This window comes from Nicotiana attenuata, unplaced genomic scaffold (assembly GCF_001879085.1).
Source record: "Nicotiana attenuata strain UT unplaced genomic scaffold, NIATTr2, whole genome shotgun sequence".
Classification (NCBI taxonomy): Eukaryota; Viridiplantae; Streptophyta; class Magnoliopsida; order Solanales; family Solanaceae; genus Nicotiana; species Nicotiana attenuata.
In genome coordinates, this window is record NW_017670636.1 from 442,292 (window position 1) to 461,739 (window position 19,448).

General features: G+C 35.7%; 1 protein-coding gene across 4 annotated transcripts; it reads left to right on the forward strand.

The window, feature by feature from the left end:
* Positions 1-12,255: 12,255 nt before the first annotated feature.
* LOC109241759 (nuclear poly(A) polymerase 4-like) lies at positions 12,256-18,651 on the forward strand. 4 transcript variants are annotated; one of them, XM_019408535.1, is made up of 12 exons: positions 12,257-12,696; positions 12,787-12,864; positions 14,171-14,278; positions 15,105-15,167; positions 15,241-15,402; positions 15,816-15,929; positions 16,020-16,082; positions 16,180-16,509; positions 16,587-16,751; positions 16,894-17,790; positions 17,959-18,032; positions 18,135-18,651. In XM_019408535.1, the coding sequence occupies exons 1-12, from the start codon at positions 12,577-12,579 to the stop codon at positions 18,157-18,159; spliced, it is 2,199 nt and encodes a 732-aa protein (XP_019264080.1). In that variant the 5' UTR covers positions 12,257-12,576; the 3' UTR covers positions 18,160-18,651. The 4 variants fall into 4 exon arrangements, with proteins under 4 accessions (XP_019264082.1, XP_019264080.1, XP_019264083.1 ...); XM_019408538.1 differs by having other exon boundaries at positions 16,894-17,739; XM_019408537.1 differs by having other exon boundaries at positions 12,256-12,696; positions 16,894-17,739; positions 17,959-18,651.
* The last annotated feature ends 797 nt before the right edge of the window (positions 18,652-19,448 follow it).

Below are 19,448 nucleotides of genomic sequence, written 5' to 3' on the forward strand. Positions count from 1 at the left end.
GAAAAGTAAAATGGCATGCAAAGTACTTTTCGTATTGGGAATTAGGTTTGCAATAACGCTTATTATAAGACTTCTTTAAACCTAAAAGAGGAAGCAACTCCAAAAGCGAAAGCGTACTCTCTAACGAGAAAGAGAAATTATGTATTTATTTGTAAGGAGAAGTGCCCCATTATTATACTACTTATTGGATTCCACAAAATCAAATCTCTCTTTCCTTTTTTCCCCTGCAATTTTGCTAATAAGGAGAGACATACTAATACTAGACTATAGAAATCTATTTGATTCACTTTGCTCCCAAAAGTCACCTGAAATTTTGAATATTAAGGCACTCATCCAGTCCTCTGATCTTTCTATTCCTGCAAATAAAGGAAGAGAAAAAATAATACAAAGCCATTAAAAACCCACTCAGAGAGTGACCATGTACAATACAATTTTTTAAACTTGGCACAATCTGAAAGAAAACAAGAAGTGTAGATTTTTTCCTCTTTTTTTTTTTGTACTTGTTTGAAATTAAAATTATTATTCAACAGATAAGATATTTGAATTTCACAAGTTAATTCTTCGTCAAGAAGAGATACACAAAAATTGTTAAGCAAAGATTGATCCAATAAAATGAAGATGAAATAGTAACATTTGTAGTACCCTTTTATAATTAACGAGTTAAAGAGATCACTTATATCCAACACTTGTACAATCTCAGAATGAGAAAATGTTAATTAATCTAAAAGATTGAGGCCTTTCAATTTGGACTCATCTGAATATAACATCTGTCCTTCATATCCTCATCTATTATTGTTGAACCACAGTATGGATTGAGCGACACATAATAATATCCACTACTCGTACTGAATATGCACTCTTTATTTTTAAAAAAATTTTTGTTGCGCCTTTTCTCTTTTTATCTGTTTTTTTTAATTAACTTACATTATAAACTCCTTCCTCTATGATTGAGCGCCACTTTTGGAGAGTTGTACCCTCTAGCCCCCCAAGTGTAAAAGCTGACATCCAGTTAACCAAGCATTTTTTGAAGATGCGGAATACAGTTGGATGAAATGAAACAGGCATGGCAATTATAAAAAGCAGCCCGATACACAAAGCATCTCGTATTCATACAGGACTCGGGGAAGGGTTGTATCCTTAGGGGTGTGATATAGAAAGCTACCCTAATACAAGTATTAGTGGCTGCTTCCGCAACTCAACCCGCTACCTATAGGCTTGTAGATCAAATTGAAAGGAAAGTCTGGAGCATACTTCACATCTTGAAGAACTAACGTTGAACCATTATTAGTTTTCAAACAAACTGTGCCAACACCAAACACCTTAACTTCACTGGCATTGCCCATCTTTAACACTCCAGAATCAACATGAGTATAAGATGAGAAAAAAATCTTTTCTTGGTGTGACATGTGAGGTAGCTCCAGAATCTACTATCCAGGTCGTCTCATGGGATACCAAATTGATGACGTTTTCATCATAAGCAAAAAGAAGGTCATCTTGAACAATAGCAGCAACATTGTTCTCGTTATTTTCAACTTTCTTTCCTTCTCTAGTGTCTTGATTCAACTTGCGGCAAAACCTTTTGATGTGTCCTTTCTTTCCACAGTGGTTGCATGTAACATTATAGTATTTGGACCTTGACTTACTTCTACTTTTACCTCTATTCCTTGAGCCTCTTGTTCTATCTCTCCCCCGGTCTTCTGTAACCAAGATATCTGCTTGTGAGGATGAACCCTGCGATTTTCTCCTTACTTCCTCGTTCAACACACCACTCTTGGCATATTCCATGGTCACCTTACCTCTAGGAGCTGAATTTGTCAAAGAAACACGAAGAGTTTCCCAAGAGTCTGGCAGAGTATTAAGAAGCCAAAGTCCTTGTATCTCATCATCAAAATTAACCCCCATTCCAGATAGCTGATCAAGGACGCCCTGAAATCATTTATGTGATCAAGGATAGGGCTGCCTTCCTTGTATTTAAAGGTCATCAATTGCTTTAGCAGAAACAATTTGTTGTTCCCGGTTTTTGAAGCATAAAGAGTCTCTAGCTTTTCCCACAATGATCTCGCATGTATCTCATTCACAATATGGTTGCGAACATTATCTTCAACCCATTGCCGTATATATCCACATACTTGTTGGTTCTTGAAATTCCAATATTCATCGGATATACTCTCGGGTTTATGAGCTGAAAAAACGGGTAGATGCATCTTCTTCACGAACAACAAGTCTTTCATCTTGCTTCTCCAAACATTATAATTTCTCCCATTTAAACATACCATCTTGCTCATATTCGCCTCCATTCCGTAATAACCCGGATAAATAACCAAGGCTTTGATACCACTGTTCTGTCGAGGAAGAGGCAAATTCGAAAATAAAGAAGATAAAGAACACCAAATTTTAACGTGGAAAACCCTTCAAATCGAAGGTAAAAACCACGGGATCACAAAGATCCAAAAAGCTCCACTATAACAATAAGAGGATTACAAAAGTTCTCCAAATTGGCTACACAACAAGGGCCAAACACGGAGCAACAATAGCAATAAGAGCAACAACTAATCAATTGAAGAAAGAGTATAATCCACAAAATGAAGCTACTGTTCGAGGCTCGAAATCAGATGCTACGAGCCTCCAAATCCGATCTCCACCATTCAAATCTAAGACCAAGATGTGACAAACACTCAGTCAAAATTTCAGCCCGATCCAACGGTTAACGAATCGGAAAGCGTGATTTGAAGTTGGCTGGTCGGAATAAAAATCTGCAGCAAAACAAATACCTTTTTTCTCTCTTCTCTCTTGATGAAAGCTCTCTCAAAACTCACTCTTATGTGCTTAAGTCTTTCAAAGACTTGTATCAATGAGCATAGAATAATTCTCCAAGGTTGTCCTATTTATAGATCATGAGTGGTGCTTTCTCTTAAAGCCAAAACCCACTCAAAATAGGAATAAACTGAATCCAATTCCAAATAGGATTGGAAACCAAAAGAGAATAGGATTAGGCCATTGGGCCTTTGGCTGGACAACATGGGCATGTGCCCAACAATGGGTGATAGATATCTAATGTATCTTGTTATTTTTTTTTATTTTTTTTTTTGTCTTTATTGATTTACATACTCACCATCATGCTACCAATATTTACTATACAATTAAGCAAAAAAAAAAAAAAGGTTCTAGTCTACATAAGAAGCTCTCTGAATAAGCTAGACTTAGTTCTTATGTTAGAGCACGAGGAAATTTATGATGATTGAAATGGAAACCAAAAATACGACTAGAATCCTCGTGATCCAAGATAATTATCTATTTATTTTTTCAATTATACCTAAAATTGTTATCATTTTATTTCTATCTTTTTTGCCTTCACCCAAACAGATATGCACTGGCTCACCTGAAATAAGGTAAAAGTCTCTTTCCAACCTATTGTATGAGACTCCTTCTTCCTACAAATGCTCGTAGTTAGTAAAATTTAGTTAGTTTAAGACAGATAGTACTGTGGTGACTTACATTTGTAGTGGGTAAAATTCAATGATTTTATATTATACTAGAAAACTTCTGTTACTTCAATGTGATATAAGATAACTTTGTGATTAAATTATTATATTATATTAAATAAGACTCAGTAACCAGAAGTGAAATTAATTCCAATAAATATATCAATATGTGATTGTATAGGCTAATTAGAAGTCCAATAAAGTACCAACGCCGAGAGCACCTATCTCGCTACTGCTGACTTCACTCAACAGAAACTTCCTTTTCCTATGGACATCGGCGTTCTATCCACAAAAGGAAAATATAAATCAATCCCCAGTTTTGCTTAAGATTATGGAAAATAATTTGGCGATAATGGAAGGGACGGATCAAATTTCCAGGTTGCCACAGCCAATTTTGGACCATATTCTGTCTTTTCTTGCTATTAAAGATGCTGCGAAAACTAGTACATTGTCCAAGGTTTGGAACAGTGTTTGGACTTCCCTCTCCTCCTTAAATTTTGGTGATAATTATTTACCTCATTCCAAAAATATTGTGGATAAAATTTTAGTAAATCGGGTAAACCAAAACATCTCTATAAAAAGATTCAAGGTAAGTGTACCAAATAATCGATCAAAGGATGTGGATAATTGGATTGAAATACTGGTAACCTGTAATATCAAAGAGCTGTTTTTACACGTTGGGATATATACTTACAATAAGTTGCCTGAAGTTGTCTTTAAATGTGCTTAGTTTACGTGGATTTAAGCTTGAATTACCCTCGGGTGGCATAAAGTTTTCATCTTTGCGAGAGTTATATCTTGTTGACTCATATTTGGACGACGAGCAATTACTTCAAGCTCTATGCACAATTTGCAGACATTTAGAAGTTTTGTGTTTAAGTGGATTTCATGGACTAATGAGTTTACAAGTTGCAGGAAATTTACCTAAACTAAGTATGGTAAAGTTGCTATATTGCCCTCCTAAATTCAAGATGGTTGATATTGTAGCACCTAATGTTAAAGACCTTTACATTAGCTCCTTCGGTCAGGACCTACGTGTGATTAACATAACTGCATGCAAATTCGTAAAGCATTTGAAGCTCACTGCTATGGCTGTCACTGACCAATGGTTAGAGGACCTTTTTCCCAATCTACCCAACCTTGAAATCTGTTACTTATTTTCTTGTTCGTCGTTGAAGATCATTAAGATTTCAAGCTACCAACTTAAGCTTCTGAAAGTGGTCTCGTGCTATAATCTGATTGCGGTTGATCTGGATACTCCTAACTTATTAAGAATCACTTCTGATGTTCTTCATGGAAAAGAGGAACTCTTGTTCAAACTGAAATCTTCGCAATTGCTGGAAGCTAAGATCAAATTGATTCCAGGCCCAGAAGCCCTTGACACTAATTGGTACTCTAAGCTCGCGAAATCTCTTGTTAACTTTAATAATTCCAGGGCTATTACACTAAGCTGCGACTTAGACAAGGTACGTGCAGCGAATTGTCTACTTGCCCTGCCTGAAGAAGCAGTTCTGAATTTCTCATAATTCTTCTTTTTGCTTGTGCAGGTGATAGTTATACCAAAAGACATGAGACAAAACTTGATTCCTCCATTTTCTGGTCCTAAGTGTTTGCACATTAAAATTATGGATCGGTCGAATTATTCAGTTGTGGACATTGTTGATAGTTTGCTTTGGATGTCTCCTCAACTGGACACCTTATCTGTTGACCAGGGTCGAGACTTAAAGAGCGTGATCAAGGTAATATGCTTTATCTTTCAAAGGCACTGACTTTGTAAAAAAAGAATAGTGGTTCCTTCACCCTTATTCTTTATGTAAGGTTTTTTTTTTTTTTTTTTTTTTTTTTGCAATTTGTTTAAAATCATTCGTTTACCTTAACAGTTCAATTTTGAGCAGATTAGTCAAAACCTAAAGTTAGTCGACCAACATATGTGACTTACCTGCAGACTAGTAATTTTGAGCCTGTTATGATTAGTGTAGTTACAAGATTCTTGTAGGGTACTACTATCTTTTACCGATCAAGAAAAGACTCTTGTAAGCTATAAAAAGTTTCTATATAAACAATTCCTCTCCAAAATATTTGAGAACATATTGATTTGTTGGCTGGTTGATCTGTTAACAGTTGGACAAAGTATTTAATTCATAATATAGGGAAAGAAGGGACAAAAATTCACACGCTGATACATGACATATTGACCTCTTATCTGCTCAAACTGAACATTCTTTTAGTATACTTAATTGGATGAAGCTTCCCCTTCTCCTCTCCTCACAGTGAATGTTTCCTCTTTTTCTTCTTTAGCCCCAGGATTCGGGGGTGAGGTGGGGGAATTTCGCACTATTTATAAGCTGATACGAAAGAGGTTTAACCGTTTGTATATTGGTTTCATGATTGATTGTTCATGAAGACATATATTACCTTTGTTCATGTTGTGGTTTTTGCTACTGCTTCCATCTATTTTCTGGCTCGTAGTTTGCTGTGATTATCTTTCTGGCACTTGGTGTTGGTAATGCTTTTTTCTACTATTTCTTCTTCATTCTTGAGCCGAGGGTCTATCGGAAACAGTCTCTCTACCCTCTCAAGATAGGGGTAAGGTCTGCATACACACTACCCTCCTCATACTCCTCTCGTGGGACACCACTGGGTTATTGTTGTTGTTGTTCATGTTGTGGTTTTCCTGGTTTTGTAGTTTACATACAGAGATGCAGTTGCTGATGAAAATGAGAAACCTTGTTGTGCATCTCTACCTTGGAAATGTTATCCTAGACATTACTTTGAAATTCAAATATTTGTGATCTCGTTGATCAGCATTAGTGAGTATCATGTTTGATATAGCTTTACTGAGATAGTTCAATCGGTCGGCATGTTTTACTTGTGATCTTGTTATCAGCAAAAAATTTGTTCTTTTCAAGTAGTAAAGGGTACAAGATTTGGAATCACTGATGATTTCCTATCTTCATACTGAACATTTTCACCAATTCTATCAATCTAAGTAATGTTGCAAAACAGAAACTGGAATATCATCAAACTTAGAAATCTACAGCCAAACAACATTGTCAACACTATCTTGGATATTGAGATTCATAGAGTAAAAGAAGACTGTCCAATTTGGATAGTCAAAAATTCTTGAACTTTTACTAGTAAATCAGCATGGCAAAAATTGAGGAAGCACAAGAATTCGTCTTTTAATACTAGTATGATTTGCCATAAAAAACTTCCTTTCAAGATTTCATTTTTGATGATTAGAATGTTGCAAAATAGGCTTTCAACTTATGAGGTAAATCAAAGATTTTCCATACTATTGCCTTCTAAATGTTCTTGTTGCATCAATCATAAAGAAGAAACCATAATGCACTTGTTCTGTACTAGCCAGATTGCTAAGCAGGTGTGGCTCTATTTTGGAAACTGTTGCGAAATTCAAATCAGAGATGGAGATACTAGACAACTTCTTATGTCTTGGTTGCTATCAGAAAAAGATTTTTTTATACTATAGTGGAATTTGATTCTAGTTGACGGTTAATCTGATAAACAACAAAATGAAACCTCCTTGGCAGTGCAAAGATATCATCGACTAAATTATTCAACTCTCGAGCAAAGCTAATTTTGTTTTTGTCCATACTTATACAGAGGGTGATATTGTTGCTGATCAACTTGCGAACTATGGGGAAAGTTTGAGAAATCAAATCATATTTGAAGAAGCTATCTCGTTACCAGAGTTAGTAAAAGCAAATTTAAGACTTGACTGAAATAACATCTCAAATATTACAATAAGGCCAAGGAAGAATCATTTTGTTTTTAATGATGCTACCACTAGATTGGATGGGGATCTTGTATAATCCTACTTGCTGTGTACATAGCATCTTTTTATGTTGTTTCTAGCTTATAAAATGTACAAAAGGAACCCTCCCAGTTTAGTCATGCATTTTGTGCTCAAATGTTTATAAGAATGAAAGTTATCATTCTTTATCATGCTATGGAGGCTAAGGTTTATGTCCTCTTCCGTGTAATAGTTATTTTTGATAATATACAGGTCGGGGAAAAGACCTAAACCCCCCACTGATGGTGGGTTTTTTTTTTTTTTTTTTTTTGAAAAAAAAAATCTAAGTAATGTTGGTCAATAACATAATAGTTCAAATTTGAAAAAAGAAGTACAAATATCAGCTAATTGGAAACCGAGAAGAACAGTTCTTCTGAATCAGCTCCATAAGTGTCCCACGACAGGGAGCAGCTCCAGAAAAGGGATGTGGAAGATCCTATTGCAACATTTTTACCAAAGTTTAAAATGGAGAAGCTATTCTAAATTTATTACAATCTACCGCTAGTTTAATTAGTTATTAAATTATTATTACATGTATCGAGTATTTGAGTAAGATAGATTATCTAATTTGAATTTTCCTGAATTAAATTGTTGACTATGAACATATTTTAAAGTAATTTTATTGGTGTCAATCAGAACTGAAAAACGAATTCATCTTCAAATTTGAACTTAAAACATAGAAAGGGGGAGGAAAACTCAAATGCATAATGCAGTTAACTAGGTTTTATAACAATTTCATAAAATACTCTCTGTATCTTCATATTTTAAAATAATTCGAAATCAATTTTTTTGATTCACACTATAAATCATTTGAATTTATTATGTAAAAATTAATTATTAAATATCATAATACAAAAAAAAAAGTAGAGGAGGATTGATAATTGAAATGATAAAAAGGCATTGCTTGGGATAAAAGTGGGAAGCTGTTCATTATTTAAAATTGAGATTTGGGGTTTGGGATTTGGGATTTTGCCAAAATGTGGACAAAATTTTATGGCCAGACATGAGTTTTAAAAATAAATCCCAAATTTATTTTGGCAAAACTCATGGCCAAACGGGTCCTAAGTTTGATATTATAGAGAATATTGGACTTGGAGTAGGAATTTGATTTTACAGCATTAAAAACCTAGGAGTATATAACTGTTTATCCCTAAAACTGATGGAAGGAGAGACACCTTTGGATCTATTTTGATAATCTTGGCGAAAATTTCCTTTGGTATAATGGCATCGTTACCTTGTTTATTTCTCTCATTTTGCCCCTTTTTATTATTTAATAATTTATTTTAATATCTATCCTTTTATATATTAATTCTACCATGTACCCTACCTTTTATTTTTATTTTTTTTGTAATACTAAAATTTTTCTAGTGTGTAACATTATGAAATAATGGCAAACGGTACTCCATAAAAATAATGCAGTATGATATTATTCCATGCAATACAATATAATATGAAACGAGATAGCAATCATCCAAACAAGCAGCGTAAACAGTTTTTGGATTACTTGTTCTTGCTATTTTGATTTTCTTATTATTTTTTACCTTATGAGATTATAACCAAATGTTAATATGTTATCGGTTACTAAGTTATTCTAACAAATTGATTCTTGAGGAATTTTTAGAAACCACTATTGTTTAGTGGAACTTCCTATAGCTACCATATATATAATTACTTCCTATAGCTACTATTCAGTTGTTACGATAGTATATTCGCGGTATTCGCGCTGTTGTATTCATGAATACAACAGCAAAAAATGCCTAAAATCAGGACAGTCCAACTGTACGCATATGTATTCACATGTATTCACGTCATGTATTCATGAATATAGTAACAACAATCACCTTAAAAATAGGAATATCCAACTGTCTAATAACGGAAATAATATCAATTAGCGTGATACACTACTAATATAACTCAACAAAATCAATTCTAACATGCCTCGTTATCAATCAAATTAATTAGAATGATTTTTCATTTGTATATAACTTTTGTATTTAGTGTGTTTCAACATTTTTTTTTTTTACTGTTGCATTCATTAGATTCAATGTTTATATTTACTGTATTCGCTATTTTATATTCAATATATTCAAATGTATTTGTATTAATAGTATTTTAGTTATTCCTAATATATGTTATTACTACTGTATTCAATATATTTCATTGGTTGTATTCACTGCATTTCTATTTGTATTAAGTGTATTTTACTGTATTTTAAAATTAAGTGTATTCACTGTTTATATTCTATCCTATTTTAATATTTGTATTCAGTGTATTGCAATATTTATATCCTGTATTCATGCAAGTATGCATGAATACAGGTGTATTAAAAAAATACGGACCTTCAAAATATATAAACACAGGAAAAAAATATGTATTATACAAAAATACAATGTGTTTGAGTGAATTTGTACAACATACAATATATTTGTATCATCGTATGTGACTAAATAGCAAATAAGAGAAGAAAGTTTGTCGGAGATGGCGTTTTCCGGCCAAGACTCCTTGTATCGCTTCACTACCTCTTCCATTACAATTTACAAGGTCAAGGTTGATTGATGAGTTCAGTGGACAGAACGATCGATGTGAGGCCTAGGTCAAGGCAGGAAGTTAAAGTGTGACTTCCCCCGTAGTTGGGGGCGGGGAACAGCAATCGGACCGGATTTGTCGTAAAATTGAGATTATTTCGTTTCCTTCCTTATCAGAGAGGGGCCCGCGGGGCTTGATACTCTAAACGAGACCAATACTATCAAAAAGAAAGTAGCAAAAATCGTAAGAGAAGAAAAGTTCACAGAAGGTTGGTTAGAACCGGTTCTCAAACCTACTACTATACGAACAGTCTTCTTCGGCTAAGGCTGGCAAATCCAACTCTTTTTTGTTAAAAAGAGATCTCGGATCAAGGGCTATCGACCCGACAGTGCTCCGTTGGTTCCAAACTTCACCTATACCTTTCTTTGAGATTTAAACAAAAAAAATTTCTTTTCTTATGAAATGTTTATTATTCGTTGATAGATCTAAAGCTTATGCCGTAGAAGCTGACATCAGGACACTAGGAACCGATTCGAAGAAAGAAGAAGCATGGCATGAGAGCGGATCAATTTCCGATAGCGAATTAGTTGACTCGATGGATGGAGGGAGAGCCCTCCAACTCAAGCACGAAATCAATGTTGAGTCAACAATCATCGCAGCCTGCAATCCGAACTGAGGACGGGTTTTTGGGGTTAGCTCACCCTCGTGGGATCGCGACCCTTTGTCCCGGCCATTGTAGCACGTGTGTCGCCCAGGGCAAATCTTTGGTCGGACATACCCTGAAACTTTAGGTCAAATCTATTTTTGGATCACTTTTTTCGGGGTTAATATGACCTTCTTTCCTATGCATTTCTTAGGGCTTTCGGGTATGCCACGTCGCTTTCCAGATTATCCAGATGCTTACGCTGGATGGAATGCCCCTCTTTGAAAAGGACAGAGCCGCTTGGCCGCTACTTACACATCTGGAGTTCCGGATTGAACTAGGGAACGGAATTCAAGGGCAACGAAGGCCACGCTTCCAATTCGACTGCTTCTTCTTCTTTTCCCTCTTACTTACCGCGCTAAGAATCCCTCTTTCTCTTCAATCTCTCTGTCGCCCAAGGTATTTCTGGTTCCTTTTTTTTATTATAGGTTTACTTTCATGTTTTTGATTTTGAGATTTTTAGGCTTTCTTTCATGATTTGTTTCTTTTTCCTGTATATATGATTTCGGCCTATTTTGCTCGGAGAGAGAGAGAAAGAATGAAAATTATGAGAGAGAATCGTGTGTTAATTGAAAGAAAGAGAGAGGAAAAAAACATAAATAGCGTATTTCATGTCTCAATGGTAGTATATACCATAAATACTTATTTTGCTACAAAATATAAAAGGTAACTATAAAAAATAATATTTTAAAATAATTTCGGTTTATAATAAATAGGTGTACACCTTTGTTACAGGAGTTAAAATTTTCTTGATTTTTTCTGTTTTGTTTTTTTTCTTAAGTAATACTCATAACGGAATATGTGGTTCGGAGACTAATAAATGAAAAGCTGTCTTGAGAATTACCTTTGGAAAATTGATTCAAAGATTGCATTTAACTATTTAAGTTAAAATGGTAGCTGTCTTATAGCTAGTTTGGCCAACTTTCTAAATATTTTTTTTCTTTTAAAGTTAAAGTATTTGGCCAAAGAAAAAAAAAGGAACTTTCGAGTAGAAGCAGAAGTAATTTTGGAGAAGCTGAAAAAATAACTTTTCCCGAAAAGTACTTTTAAAAAAATGATTTTTGAAAAAATACACTTAGAAGCCGTTTTTAAAAATTTGGCCAATAACTAATTGCTACTCAAAAGTGCTTTTCAAATTGATTAGCCAAATTCAAATTGCTTTTCACCAAAAGTATTTTTCTTAAAAAAACTTTTAGAAAAAATACTTTTCAAAATAAGCTGATTTTAGAAGATTGCACCAAAAATACTTCTGAAAAAAATAACTTTGAGAGAAAAACACTTCTCATAATAAGCAGATTTTAGAAGCTTAGCCAAACAATTAGTATTAAACGCAAAGGAAGAAGAACGAAAGTGACAAAATATTGTTTGTTCTGCCCAATAGGAAAATTTGTTTCCTTCAAATTCCTTCATTTTTCTACTGTCAAACTAAAACAAGAACAAAAAGTATAATATTTTTTCATCCCTTAAAGATGTTACTTTTAGAAAAAGATAAGAGTAATAAGATCTCGACATTTAATTAATAAAATGACCTAAAAAAAGAAAAACATTAAAATACTTCCATATTTTCAAATTCAAACAAGTAAACAAATGGAGTAATAAGATTTCAAAATTTGCCACGAGGCACTAACCAAGTTGACAACTGGCAAAAAATCTCCAAAAATATCAAACGCGACTTAAGCCACCTTTTCTTTCTCAAAAATAAAAATATTAAAATGTTCTTCTTCAATATCCTCCATATCTCCTAACCCAACTTGGAATGTGAACGTGCGCTCTTTCCTCATTCCACAAGCGCTACAACTTCCACCGACCCTTCCCTTTATAGCCCCACAGCAACAAACCCTTCTCCTCTAGTTTCTTCTTCTTCTTTTTCATGTTCTAGATCTAGGGTTTTTTTATTTAAAATTTGAGTATTTACAAGTAAAAAAAGCGTTACCTTTTAGGTCTCCTCTTAATTGGAATTTTGCCTCTATAATAGTTTTGATTTCGAATTTCCGATCCGTTTCTATTTGGTGCTTATATTGAACTACTAGAACAAGATTTTTGGTTTAACGATGGGGGTTTCCGATTGTGCTACTACTTTGCCACCGCCAAAGCAGTATGGGGTGACGAAACCTTTGTCTCTAGCTGGGCCTACGGAGGCTGATATTCAGCGTACCAAAGAGTTGGAAAAGGTTTGTTCTTTAAGCTTCCTTTTGATTTACTATGTTGTTTTTTTCTGCTCTAGTTTGTGTATTTTGACGTGTTGGTTTTGTGGATTCTAGTTTTTGGTCGGTGCTGGATTATATGAAAGCGCTGAGGAGGCTGCTAAGAGAGAACTAGTTCTCCGCCAGCTTAAGCAGGTAATCCCGTGCTCCCTCTTTTATCATTTGTGTATTGGTGATTACCCAACTAAATTATTAGGAAGAAACTAATTTAGGATTGAGCGTGTCGATTGGCCCTAGTCAACTGTATCTTATTAGCCTATACTCTATATCCTTTGTGATGTCTAGATATAGGTGTGCTGGTTCAGACTTGAGGCCTTGATTATGAAGAACTTAGGATAGATCCTTTTATGGCTTAGGTTGATGGTTAAGGACTTGGGCGGTGGACTTTCAATAATATTTAATTTTAAGTGTTCGTAGGACATTAGGATTTAGAGAACCTCTAATTTCTCTTAAAAGAGAAAATTTTGAGTATTGAAATGGAAAGTGTCCAAATGGAGCATAGCGGATATTGAGAATTCATATAGCCAATTTAACTAGTTTGGGATCAATTTGTAGTTGTCGTCCGGCACATTAAGGGTTGTGGACTCTACGTGATTTTGACATTCAGGCATTCTAGTACATTATGTCTGGTGCATGTGTAGTGAGGAGCAGTAAGAAAAATCATGTCTTTAGTAACTTATGAACTTGGCTTGGGTAGGCTGTGAATGGTGATTGGATGCGCTTTGGATTGGTAAATATTGGATGGTCATTTGAATTTTCAGCTGATAGAGAATTGATCAGTTGCTTTGCTTTTTAGTAGAAAAGATTTATCTCCCTAAACTTAGTGAAACAGATAATATTGCTTTTCCCCTTTCACCTGCATGGCAGCATTTATTAATTGTTGACCATACACTTGATGCTTCCTTGTTTTCCCTTGTTTGGATTTATTAGTCTCTGTTTCAGCACTAATATATTAGTTGCTAATCTGCGCTCGATGTAACATTTGATGTATTAAATGCCACTGTTTTTCTTACTAAGCAAGTTTAATATCTGGTCACTAATATTTCCAGTTTTATTTGCTGGAACTTATCTTCAAATAGATCCAAGCTTTCCTCTTCTCCGACTAGTGCCTGGATTGTTTCCCTGATCTTGATGAAGAAAATTATTAAAACTGGATGCCATCATTCATGTTAGGTCGTTCTAGGAGTAATTGTTTCTTTTTTCAATAATATAATCATTTTTTTAAGTTGCAGGTAAGGATCGTTGGTAAATATTTTTCACTGAATTTTTTTGGTTAATAAAGGAAGCCAAAATTATGTTTGCGTATACCCCTCAATGTCTTGTAAGAAGAACGGAAGTAGTAGTCTAAGCTTTATCCTTCCCTTTTCCTTTGTGTTTCATATAGTTCATTTCTATTTTGGCCCAATCCACTCTTGTGACACTTTTTAATCTTTTCCTTTAGATTGTGAAGGATTGGGTGAAAGAACTTACTCGACTAAGAGGGTACAATGATCAGATGGTTGAGGATGCAAATGCTGTCATTTTAACCTTTGGTTCTTATCGCCTTGGGGTAAGCAGCTTCTTTTCTGAAGTTCCCTTGAACAATATAAACTTAATTGTTTTGGTTGTCTATGCATGATGAATAAGTTCAATACAGACCTAGAAATAGTTGCGAAATTGTTTGCCAATTACCAACTAGGAAGGGTTTCAGTGTTACTATAACCGCAAGGTGTGAAATTAATTGTAAGCAGGAAACTATGCTGGCTTAAATAATTCCTGTTTTGTGGTCAGAGTGGTGCTAATATCCCACAAAGGCTAGGGAAATATCCAAAAACAAGCTTGTGTGGCATCAATAGTTTGGTGGGTCCTAAATTGAGTGGACCTCATGCATTATGTCTTGTTCTACAGACTTCAGAATTCACTACAAAACTGTTTGTTTCACACAATTATCCCTTCTGTTACTATTCTCAATTTGCAACCCAACAGATTAGTACTCAACTGTCCTTCCTATTGCTTTTCATTGAGATAGATGCTTCTAAAGGGAGCTTTTCATTTGTAATTTGTTCGAGATATTTTGACTTATGAGGAGTCTCAATGGACTCTGGAATCACCTCTCTGAGGCTTGTTGAAGGAATTAACTTTTTCCTAAATTTTTTAACCAATGGTTAAATGATAATCTAGATGTCCCTTACATTTGAAACTTCATCCTTGGGAAAAGAGTTTTTTTTGGGGGGGGGGGGGGTTGTTGATGCTGTTTGTATTCTTGAAGCTGCACCTATTCCCGACACACGGATGTATTTACAATTATGTCCTGTAAGCTTTACATTTTCCTGGATAATGTTTGAACCATTCCCTTAGCAGCGCTACTTAACTAATTATAAGATTCCTTTTTGTAGGTGCATGGTCCTGGAGCTGACATAGACACCTTATGTGTTGGACCATCTTATGTGAATCGAGAGGTCGTTTTAGTTTCTGATGTCCTTTAGCAACTAGTCATTTAATATAGCATCTAATGCTGACATTGTTTGCCAGGATGACTTCTTCTTTGTATTGCATAATATTTTGGCGAAGAGGGAAGAAGTTACTGAACTGCAACCAGTTCCAGATGCACATGTCCCTGTTATGAAGTTTAAGTTTGATGGGATCTCAATTGATCTTCTCTATGCAAGCATTTCTCTTTTGGTTGTACCAGATGTAAGTGTTATTTCTTTGTGATAGCGTCCATTTCCTTTTGATCTTTCCGAGAAAAGGGAGGGGCTTTTTCTGTACTCCAACCTTGCTTTAGAAGAAGTTAATTTGCCTGCACAAAGATTTGTTCTCGTAAAAAGCCCTGATTTCTGCTTGTATTCTGGGTGCTTAATCCTTTTCACCTGCAGCAGCTTAACCCTGTCTGGATCTGAGGACTTATACATTCTTATTTCATGTGTCCGTGGTATACCTATGACCATTCCTTGGGCTTACCAAGTCATGGGTTCCTGACAGGATGGGGACACGTGAATGCTCTATTTTCTCAAATTTGAATTGACATCCGTGCTATGACATTAGTCATCTTAGACCACTAATAGTAGTATACCTGATGTTGTCTTGCGACATCTTCTTGTGGACAGGATTTGGACATATCCAGTGAATCCATGCTATGCAATGTTGATGAACCAACTGTAAGGAGCCTCAATGGCTGCAGGGTGGCTGATAAAATCATTAAACTTGTTCCAAATATTGAGGTGATGATCCCCAACCAAATAGGAAACAATAGGGAGAGAAAATATTTTGAACATTCTGTAGTAATATCTCATTTTTCTTCTACAATGCAGTTTTTTCGGACCACACTTCGGTGTTTAAAGTTTTGGGCTAAGCAGCGTGGTGTTTATTCAAATGTAGGTTTGCATTTTTCTTTTCCCTCCTCTCCGGCTTATTAATGTTTGTTCTTTCTTTGACCCATTAATTTTTCCTGTTCTGAATTATCTCTTTTAGGTAACTGGATTTCTTGGTGGAGTGAACTGGGCTCTTCTGGTTGCTCGGGTTTGCCAACTCTATCCAAATGCTGTTCCGAGTATGCTGGTTTCTCGTTTCTTTCGTGTATATACTCAATGGCGCTGGCCAAATCCTGTGATGCTTTGTCAGATAGAGGATAAAGAACTTGGATTCTCTGTCTGGGATCCAAGAAAAAATCCTTGGGACCGTACACATCAGATGCCAATTATTACACCTGCCTATCCTTGCATGAACTCAAGCTACAATGTCTCTGCAAGTACTCTTCGAGTTATGACAGAACAATTTCAATTCGGTAACAACATCTGTCAGGTATAGATAACCCTCCTCTGTAATTATGTCGTATTTAGCTAGTACTGGCTTTACCTCTTTTTGCTTTACCATATCAGGAAGTTGAGCTGAATAAAGCTCAGTGGACTGCACTGTTTGAGCAGTATCCTTTCTTTGAAAGCTACAAGAACTATTTGCAAATTGACATAGTTGCGGCTGATGCTGATGACTTGCTTGTGTGGAGAGGATGGGTCGAGTCCCGGTTAAGGCAGCTTACGTTGATGGTAACATCTATTACTTTTTGGATAACTGATGCTCAGGAGGCTTTGGTTCCTTTACTTGAGCCTCTACAGAAGGAAAAAAGAGAAGGTAGTAAGTGAAGCAAAGGTTTCCCATCTATTTATAATTCTTTTTGTATATTTGCAGATAGAGCGGGACACATATGGGAAGTTGCAGTGTCATCCTTATCCCCATGAGTATGTGGACCCCTCCAAACATTGTGCCCATCGCGCTTTCTTCATGGGTCTGCAGAGGAGGTCAGGCGAGTTGGTTCAAGAAGGCCAGCAGTTTGATATTCGTGGGACAGTTGATGAGTTTAGACACCAAATAAACATGTATATGTATTGGAAACCGGGAATGGAAATGTTGGTCTCCCATGTTCGTAGAAAGCAGATTCCCTCTTATGTTTTACCAGATGGCTATAAGCGAAGCCAAATAGCAAGGGTAATGAGTGGTCAGCTGGCAGAGAAACCATCCTGCAACGGTAGTATATGCAGGTCAAGATCTGGAGAAAGAGGGTTGAAAAGGAAAAAAGAGCTTGAAGGTTCAGAAGAGAAGCAACAGAGTCAGGACAAAAGACCATCGGTTAGCCCTCCAAGAAGGGATTCACTCTCACCTGAACTTATTGTTGGTCAGAAAGGTGGCATGTTCTTACAACAGTGTTCCTCGACAGTTTCTGGAGGGAAGAGAAAGAGTGATGAAATTTCAAATAATTTCCCCAGTGATAAGATGCAGTTTGCTATTCTGGACAAAGATGCCTGCGCTGAACCAATTAAGTCACAAGGAGCACAATGTGCTCAAAGCGCTGATGGATGTGTCCACCGTTCTAGTGGTGTCACAAACCTGGTTGAGGCTGGTACATGTGAGGATCCTGCGCATGAATTGCTCCAACTCAGCCATGACGGTCATCCAGTGGGCAGTACTGGTTGCATCTCTCTCTATTCCTCTCGGGGCGACTTATACAGGGCCGAGTCCAAGTCACTATCAAATAATGTATGTGAAAATGGTTCAAGATCTTTTGGAGATGCGTTGCTGGAGTTAGAGGTTTTGCATAAGTTTATTTTGCCTCTTATCTCTCTGACGTCATTGATTTTTATAGTTCATTCAATCTTTTTTCTTATGCCTTTGCCATGAGTTAGATTCGACACTACTGTTGCAATTTGCATGGTTCTGACCTTTAACCAGTTTCATTTTGTTTTGCGTTTCATGAAGCCAAGAGCTCCGCGTGGAATGTTAACATCACTGGATAGCATTGGATCAGAGCCTGCGCAGAAATCTTCTATAAGGCATGTTTCATGTTTTGAAATTTCATTTGCATTTAGTTTTAAATAACAGACTTTGTCTTTATCGTACTGGTTTTTGGTTGCTTTTATATGGTTGTCTTGTAGGTACAGTGTTACGTCAACAGCTTGAAAGAAGTGGAGCTTCATTTGCGAAAGTCCATGCTGGAAACAATGCCAGTCGAGGGATGAAAAGCCAGCTCAACGGGGTAAGTATAATGTTACTTGCTGGCTTTCATTTCTCTATGCTTCTTTTTTTCCAGGAGGCTTGCATATCTAATATTGGGAGTGAGCCTGATACTTGGGTGGAGAGTTCCAGGTAGAATAGTCCTGTGGACTCCTGTACAGTTCAGTTTATGTAAAAATACTAGGGACAGTGCTGGAGAAGATTGATCTTCCTACATCAGTTCGAATTGATCTTTCTTTTCGTTTGGGGGTGGGGGTTTATGGCTTTGCTGGAATTAACGAGTAGAAAGCTATGCTATGTTGGGGCGGGTTATGAGAAAGGTTAGGTGTGCTGGGTTTACTAGAAGGGGGATTCACAGTACATTTGTTCCTTGAAATAGTTTTTGTATACTCGATTACAGTTAATGACACCATTTCAGTCTCTGCGTTTCTTGCTCCGTTTCCTTTCTGTGTTTGTGTCTGTATTTAAATTATATGCCTTGGGATTTGACATCTCCAGGATATATTGAACTGTTGTTGTTAAAATTGCAATAGGGTAATTTAAGTTATCACTTTAAAAGGTTGAGGTACTTAATCTTATAATGTTTTAAACTAGAGATAGAAATCTGAATTTTAAATCATTCTGGATGGAATTGGTATTCAGATGTTCATTCAATCAATCAACTCCCTCAATTTCAAACTAGCCGTCATGGACCCATGGCTATGTGATTTTTTATATCCATTTATTTCTACCTGGACTTGTGTCATTTTGTTACTAACTGCCTCTTATAACAGAAGAAAGATATCTTCGCAATCTTATAACGGATTAGTTGTTTTCACATCAAACGTTTTCTATATCTGATCTTGTCTCGTATAATAGTTTCAATAAAACTTAACCGTAGTCTCAGCGTGTTAATTTTCACACGTAATATTAGAACGAGTTCGTCTCATGCCTTCCTCTTTTCGACTTGTATATCAGGTTAATAGATAGCTACAAGGATTTTTTCATGCTATATACTCTATTTGGCCAAGCTTCGTGAAAGTTGTGTTTGACTAATTAATTTAAAAAATATTTATGAGCATTGACCAAGCTTTTAAAAAATACGTTTAAGTGTATTTTTTTCAAAAGTGCTTTTTAAAAAAGTACTTCTGAATAGAAGCTACTTTTTTGTTAGCTTTTTTAAAACAACTTCTGATTTACTCAAAAATACTTTTTTTTTTCTCTAGAAGCTTGGCCAAACACTTCAACTTTAAAAA